Source organism: Protobothrops mucrosquamatus, unplaced genomic scaffold (assembly GCF_001527695.2).
Source record: "Protobothrops mucrosquamatus isolate PMUCROS unplaced genomic scaffold, P.Mucros_1.0 scaffold4302, whole genome shotgun sequence".
In the NCBI taxonomy this organism is placed as follows: Eukaryota; Metazoa; Chordata; class Lepidosauria; order Squamata; family Viperidae; genus Protobothrops; species Protobothrops mucrosquamatus.
Genome location: NW_015390216.1, coordinates 33,910 through 42,592, shown reverse-complemented (window position 1 = coordinate 42,592; position 8,683 = coordinate 33,910). Strand labels below are relative to the sequence as shown.

General features: G+C 36.2%; 1 protein-coding gene across 1 annotated transcript in view; it reads right to left on the bottom strand.

The window, feature by feature from the left end:
* The window catches only part of COL21A1 (collagen type XXI alpha 1 chain), a gene marked incomplete at its 3' end in the record, with an annotated part of 60,871 nt that extends 58,389 nt beyond the window's left edge, over positions 1 to 2,482 (bottom strand). The window contains exon 1 of the mRNA XM_015828179.1: positions 2,384 to 2,482. Coding sequence (XP_015683665.1) covers positions 2,384 to 2,471 — 88 coding nt within the window. The remainder of the gene's footprint in view (positions 1 to 2,383) is intronic.
* Positions 2,483 to 8,683: the final 6,201 nt, after the last annotated feature.

Below are 8,683 nucleotides of genomic sequence, written 5' to 3'. Positions count from 1 at the left end.
GAAAAGGTGGCGGAACTCAAACCTGGCCACGCCCTCATCAAACCCTAGGACCGCCCCTTTAGAGAACAGGAATGCAAGTAAAATTTGGGAGGGGCTATTTCCGGTGTGGGAGGGGCTATTTCCGGTGCGGCCGGCCCGGAAAAAGGTGCCGGAACGCGGTTCCGCCGCGTTCCGGCTGAAAAAAAGCCCTGTGTTTACTTGTATTTGAATATCAGCCTAGGTTGGTTTGGGAAGTCCGGGGGGTGGGGGGATGGGATATAATATTGTGAAATATTTGTGATGTATTTCTTTTTTTTTATGATAAAAATAAAAATTTTATATTGAGAAAAAAAGATGCTGGCCTAGAAATCAGGAGACTGTGAGTTCTAGTCCCTCCTTAGACATGAAAACTGCTGAGTGACAGGGTTGCCGTTGTGGGGAAAATAGGAAGAGGAAGGAATATTATGTATGTTCAACATCTTGATTTACTTATAAAGATGGGATTAAAAATCTAATAAATAAATAAAATTAAAATTAAAAATTAAATGACCAAAATAAATTACAAGAGTGAGCTTTTGAAAAAATAAAGGAATCTAAAGAACATATGGCCACTGTAACTTAATGCCCAAGTCAAAAGGGTTTCCTTGAGACATACTAAAACATTACAAATAGCATAATAACTTTTAAATTTTAAATCATATTTACTGTAACTTTATATTTAGGACTGAAATATTTGATAGGAAAATTTTGAGGAAGTCATGGTTGAAAGGATCTTCTCAACCATGCAACCTTGTTTGTACTTTCCCCAAGTACTAGATAAAGACTTTTTAAAAAGAGTCCAGGCTTTTAACATCTGTAAAGGAAAAAGGTAAAGGTTTCCCCTTTTCCAACTCTAGGGGGCAGTGCTCATCTCCGTTTCTTAGCCAAGGGAGCCAGCATTATCCGAAAACATTTCCGTGGTCATGTGGCCAGCATGACTATATGCCAAGGTGCACAGAATGCTGTATCCTTCCCACTGAAGTGGTACCTATTTATCTACTCGCATTTGCATGCTGTCAAACTGCCAGGTGGGCAGGAGCTGGGGGAAGGAACGGGAACTCACCCCGTTGCACAGCACTCAGATCTCGAACTCAAATTGTCAGCTTTCCAACTGACAAACTCAATGTTTTAAATCACTGAGCCATTGCACCCCTTCTTAATATCTGCACTGGTTTACAATGGGTTTTGCTGCCATTTCATTTATTTTACTCATTGTATTTGAAAGCATTTTATAACTTTAACTTCAAAGCTACTCTAGAACTATTGTGATATTTTCAATGAACATCTACTGTCACTTCAGGCATATATAGAATGCCCTACAAAAAATAATTTATAGACGACTCAGAATTCGACAGTTTTTATTGTTGGGTTTAACCAATTACAATGTATAAAACAAAGTATGGTTTAGCTTCAAGATATTGCAAGTTGTTGACATATTGTTTCTCCTGAGCATCATCCTGTATAATTTTTGCTGAAGAGGCTAAAAATTGACTATTGGGGTATTTCAATAATGTACTGAAAAACATAAGAGATTTAGATTTACCATCAAGTTAGAGTAAGGCTTAGGGTTAAGATTCAAAGAATCCTCAACTAAACCCAGTACGGTAGTTTTTACATTTAAGTGTGCTATAAAAATGCATCATCTAAGAATTCTGAATGCTACTGATTATGCAGCCAAAATGGAATCATGTATAAATGAAGAGACACTATCAGCCTCTGTGGAAAAATCCCAGTCCGAAAACATAAAGCTTTCCTTAGAAAAATTATTGAAAAAGATAGGGCTTAAATAATGCTTAAACAAGCCCACTGAGGTCTGTGAATGCTTAATGGGCGTAGATTGTTGAGAGAGAGAAATATATATGAAGATAGAAATAGAATGAAATCTAGGCTTCCTTCCATACTGCAATATTTTATTATAGCTTTAATTCACATATATCACTCATCTACAGCTTAACATTATGTAACCAAAGGGAATAACTTACTGTACATGAAAGACTATTGGCTTAGGGATAAGTAATATGGTATGTTCCTGCAGCTCACCTAATCATATATTTTTCAACAAGAGACCTGATATTCATAGTGAGTCAAACAAAGAAAAATAGACACAGCAGACTCTTGAAAGTTTTCTAGTTTTGATCTAGATACCGATGAGACCATACAGAAATATAAAATTCTAGAGGCTTCTGTTCCACTTAGGACTATCTTAAACATTGTAATCAGACAACTGCAAAAACTGCAATGTGAAACTGCAATGTGATATTAACAATATCAAGTAGAGGTCATATCAAGCAGAATAGCGAATGGAGATCTGTCTAAGGAAAGTTTCTATATTTTATTAAGTCGCTCTCGTTAGCAAAACTCTTACTTGCTCTTGTATCACCGCCTTCAGCCAATATGCAACCGTGTAGTAAGAACATTAAAACTGTCTGAAGAAATGTTATGTTCTTTGCCATGTATACAGTATTTTGTGTCCTTCAAATCCTAAAATAGACTGGGGAAAATACAAAATATTTTAAAACAGTATTACAATATTAAAACAATGATATAAGAAAATGTGAAAGCAATGTATATAAATGGTTATGGCTTCCTGTAAGATTAATCAGTGTAACGGACTGGTTCAGCCAGTTGTATTATATGACTAAATTATCTTTGGTGAGTTAGGATTGACCTAAAATACTAATTTTTAATCTGAAGAACCTTAATCATAAGAAATTAATGTCAATAGGGTCCTCTATCACTAAGTGTCATAACAGTCAAAACTTCAACACAGTAAATCCTCCATCTATAATATACTGGGATATTCTATCATTGTCTTGGATTGAGCCATATCTGTCCAAATTTCTAGATATATCAGACATTTAGTAACTACACAACCAACTCCATGTGATACAAGCCTGGTTATATACAAGGAGTTGAGGAACTCTTGCACATTGTTCCTGTGGTAAATACTTATTATTAGAAATCAGTATCACAAAGGCCTGCATTCCAAAACCTAAAATAGATCAGAATACAAAAATTGCCTCGGGTATACAGAAATATGTGCACATTTTATTCTAATGTGTAGTAAAATTTCTATACGAGATAAAATCATATGAAGAATCCAGTACAGGTTGAGCTCCAAGACATTCTTTCAACAAATTGGTACCTTCTAGAAATTTTATTCTGTTACGTAAGTGTGGGATAAGTAGGAAGGCTAATCCAACAAAGTCCCAAAAAGAATGTGAAAAATACAGAACGGCCTTCTGCAATTCACTAGAACCAGGGTTAGTTCAAAACATTAGATAAATCTGTTCAAATAATTATAGTACATTTCAGGGCAAATCACACTGCTTTATAAACCCAATTTACAGCTAGAAGGGTGCAAAACATTTCAAGTTAGGAATAGTTCTTTGAAATCAGAAATTGTTTTTGTGACTGTTCTAGAACTGCTTTCCATTCAAAAGCTCTTTTCATGCTCAAAGCTGATATGGTTTGAGCTTGAAATATTTCTGAATAATTTGAAACTAGTGTTTTGAATTCAAAACATTTTGTATATCTTCATTTATACCTGGCTGTCAGGTGCAAAGAATCAGGATCATCCGCATAGACGGCAGTATAAACAATTATTGAAGCCTATACCCAAGAATCAAATCAAACAACAGTCAGCACTAAATTGGCGCTAAATAAGGATCAAAAGAATTGGGGTGTGTGTGCTGGACTTGGATCTCTTATAGCAATGCAAAGAATCTAAACTGATAATGATTTTACTCCACCCTCCACCTTTACCTGCTGTTCTCCTACAGTAACTATTGTGAAACATTTTCCCGCTCTATATGCTAAGGCAATTTAAAATTTATGATTAGGGCATGACCAGATTACAAAGAATTAGTTATTTTGCCAATCAGTGCTAGCTTCAGGATTCTGCAAGAGCTAGGGTAAGATACTCTAAGTGAATTGCTCATGCTAGTATACTAGAAAGATATTGCAAAACCACTGATGCTACTTCAGCTTGATATGGCATATCACTCTTTAATCTGTTCATTTTCTCATTAGGGCCAAAGATCTCAATTTAGCCAAGCCTGGCACTCAGACAAATCAATCATCAACAGGCACATAGAGATAAACAACATCTAGATATCATTCAAAACCAACAATCAAAAAGCCAAAAAGAAAACAAAAGGAATAAAACACCTCCTCCCCAGCAATCAACACCCAAATAACCATAAATTAATACCAAGATTAATACTAAGCCAGCAATCAAGCAGTAAACAATATTTCACTTAAGGAACCACCACTCAGACAATCAAGCAATAAGCAATAGCCCAGTCAAAGAACCACCAAGACAATTCCCACCAACACTGATATAGGGCAAGCCACTTGTATATCAACAGAGAGTTACCCCACTGCCTTCCAACGCTGATGATGTTGCTTAGTTGAGTAATGAAATGTCTGTTAGCAAACAGCCAAGCTCAGAGAGCACCACAGACCTCACAGGGCTCAATTTAAATGGCAGTGGTGTGGGCCTTTAACTCTACATTTGGTCCCACTTCTAAACTGCAGTTTTGTGAATCATGTTATATAAATCTACTAAAAAATCACTATATACGATTATAGAAATACTGTCTATTACTGAGTTTTGATTCAGATCAAAAGGTTAATGTATTTTGTATTTGTAACTGTTTAAAAAAAAACATCAGAAATTATGCTTTTTTAATTTTCTTTTTCCCTTTTCCCTTGCACTTCTCCCTTTCCTATATTTTTGTCAACATTCTGTTTTTTCATTTTTTGAAGAATTTTAATAAAATATAATTTTTAAAAATAGTTATACAACGACAGATTAACCAAATAAATATAGCCGTATAAGCTTATTTTTTTTCCTTTCGTCATCATCAATATTATGAAAGTTTCTTGAAGCCCATAGCCATCTGTAAAGGGCCAAGTTCAACAATAGCTCAACAAAATATTCTTCAATATTTGTGGCATTTGACTTAAATACAGAAAATAAACATTTATCCAAATCTACAAAACAGAAATGTAACACAAGATATTTCTGGAAAGGTATCACTATTTATCCAGGACCTGGTACCAATCACTCTGCCAATGACCTGTTACAAAACTTCTCAAGCACTATAAAAATGTGCAGACCTACTTTACAATATGCCAAATTTTAATCTAGCATACATAAATTTCCTGAGGGATGTAGTTCTATGTAACTAAATAGTCATTTCCTTTCTTTTACAAAGAGCAGCCAAGGGAACACAAAGGATAAGAGCAATCAGCCATTATATACCATCATCTAGCAGAGTATGCATGTTATATTAACAAAGATTATAACACAACAAAAAAGCCACTTTTCACAAGCTTTTGACTTCACAAGCAGCAATCCAAGTATTCAGAATTTGATAATGAGTGGATAAGATTGAGGAAAGAGAGCGTGATGGAAGAAGTATTAAGATATTAAGATAGTATTAAGATATTAAGTATTAAGACAAGTAGTCCTTGACTTACAATCATTTGTTTAACAAAGGTTCAAAATTACAACGGTCTCGGAAAAAGTTCTTTATAACCTGTCCTTGAAGTTAGAACCTTGTCAGTACCCCCATGGTCACATCAACCGGCTCGCATTTACAACAATTGCAGCATTGTGTGGTCACGCGATCACTATTTGTGACCTCCCCAGTTGGCTTCCGACAAAGTAAATTCACGAAGCTGGATTCACTTAACAGCCACATGATCAGTTTAATGACCACCGTGAATTGCTTAATGACTGTGGTAAAAAAATAGTGGTAAAATCAGATCTAGCCATGTGAGGATTTGCTTTAATGACCATAGTGACTTACAATGGTAATCTCAATCCCAATTGTGGTTGTAAATCAAAGACTACCTGGAACAGCTGTAATGTGCTACAGTTGGTGAGTTTAAACAACCTAACTATATGCAAAATTTTAGCTGGAATATGTTTCATCTTAAGCATCAAGGGGGTACGATCACTGTTTTCTTTCACTTGCTTATTTACACTAAAATACTGTAATGTCTAGAGTTTATGATCATAAGTCAGTGAAATGCTGTATCTTGGATTGTCCCCAAAAACGTAATAATGATTGATTGATTGAGTGTGTGCTGGCTGACTGATCACAATCCAATGGCCAAGCACTGTTACCCATTTTTTAAATTCTCTATGAATAAAGATTTGGTCATTTTAGACCTGAATTAAGCTTTGCTACAAGATAAGAAAGTATAGACCTAAGGTCTATATTAACCATAGTGTAAATGGAACATCAGTTTCTGACATCAAACAAAAAATTGCCACTAATTTTTAGGCAGAAGTTAAAATAAAGGGCCATAATACACATGATGAAGGAGCAAAGATTCCTGTAGGATGACAGGTTTTTGCCCTTATTATGATCCCTGCCCGCACCCAATAGCTATACTGGAGATCCATACGTTAAGACCTATCATATTTTTCTTCTTATTTAGAGCATATGCAGGAATCTCTGTTTTTCATTCCTAGCAAATGATAATAGGGATATTATCATATAGGGATATTCAGATAGGGATAGGGATATTCAGGCTCTATTTGCTTGCTATTTTTCTGATTAATAATAATACACAATAAGGAAAATATTATTTTTATCATTTGTTTGTGTTGACACTAGAGCGGAGGGAGGGAACAATGTAATGTTCTCCTGGGGGAAATAAATGCCATTTTTTACTATTTTAGTCCCAGTATGACTAATAACCATTTAGATGAAGTGCTAGAATTAGTTAAGCAATACTTACAGAAGAAAGACTCAATCATCAACTTTCCCATAAGCCAGTGTCCCAATCAAAACTCATGCCAGTTCAGTTTTAGACGATTTAATAAAGCAGTCTATAAAACCTTGCAAACAAACTTGTTATGGTCCCGTACGTTTTAAAATAGGAACTGTTAAGGGCTATTGCAGCAAAACCTAGCAAACATCTGTCATCAAAATATTATTCAGCACGTTTCGCAAACAGGTAGATCCCTAGGCATCTGGGAGGATTTAAACCCTAATTCCTCCATCAACTTGAGGAAAGTAAGAATGAATTATGAAAGAAATCTGCCCTTTGCTTTCCTATTATTTCAGCAACATGCCTTTCTACTTTATTCCCAGATAATGTTAGTTTGAATATAATTAAAGCCCCAGCGTGAAGGAATCAAACCCCCATACTGTATTCATATACAAAAAATAATTATTATCAACAGTGGATAAACCCTTAAATGCAGGTGAAAATTCTGAAATTCAATCAGTTCCATGGACCCAGCCCACTTCACCACAAGAATTCTAGATAAAGTCCAAAAGCCTTTGCCACAGAGAACACTTATTTGTCAACTGCGGTTAAGAAATTCTGAATCCTCCACTGCCAGATCCACTTGCTATTTATTAATTTTGTCAAAATAAATTGCAGAGCCCAATTCTTTATTGCTGCCAGAAGAGGCAGTGTCAGTGACATGTGTCACCTGGGAATCATTGAGTTGTTAAATTCAATCCTCCCCCACCCCCCCCACCCCGGTTCCAGCCAACAAGAGAGCAACTTTCTCCAGGAACGAAAGGTATTTTCAGATATAATGAGGACAAAGGAGCCCAGAAACAAGATACGGTACTCACTGTACAAGTTGTTCATCTGGTTGTATGGTTCGCAGTAATCAGTGAAATTTCTTCAATTAATCTTATGGGACTTTCTCCTTATATATCTAGAAGCCAGCAGGTTTCCTGAACACAAAGTGCATGTGTACCAAATCTCACTGAACATATAGTGAGGAAAGAAATGGCAAATTTCTTTCAATTGCACATTTCAGCAAGATTGTGACATTAAGTCATTCTGGCAAGAGCTTTAGTCAATGGGAAAAGACTCTCAAAGGATATTTATGTAAAGGATCTGGAAGCAGCTCTCCTCCCAAAGCCCAACACCTTTATTTGCAGCTTAGAAGACACTTCTAGGATCATTCGTATGGATGCCCTAAACCACAAATAACTCCAAAACAAAAAACAAAACATTCTTCTCAATTATAAACAGTGCAAAATCAAACAGCCCACAGCCAATCTTCCAGGTAGCCAATGGCACTTTCTTCTTAGCTTCCTCTTTCCAAATAATTCTCGCTTTTCAGCCCAAGACTTGTATTTAGTGGATCAGCAAGCCTCAAAACGGTACTGAGTTTGAGATTCTTACTGTCCTTTTGCTAGCCTGCTTTCTTAGTTTTAAAATTAAAGCCGTATGATTTCAGCCTTTTTTCAGTCTTCCAGAAAATAAGTTAAAGGTCATCCAGAGCAGCCTGCGTCCCAAGAGAACACTAACACTTCTCTCATGTTGCACTGTGATGTGGAGAGCTTTCAAAACTGAGCCATTACATTCCACTTGGCAGACATATGGGAACCTATTTAAAAAAAAATCACTGAGATAGTTGATGAAAAGGCATACACGATCTAGAGGACCAGCTTGCAATAATACTTCATTTATTTCTTTGCACAGAATGAAGTGATGTACGCTAATAGCCTACGGAGAAGCACTCTTTCTTTCTATTTTCCCTACTATAGCAACCCTATAAGATGGGGTGGGCTGAGAGAGAATGACTGGCCCAAGATCACCCAGCTGGCTTTCATGCCTGAGACCGGACTAGATCTCACAATCTCCTGGTTTCTAGGCTGGCACCTTAACCACCCAT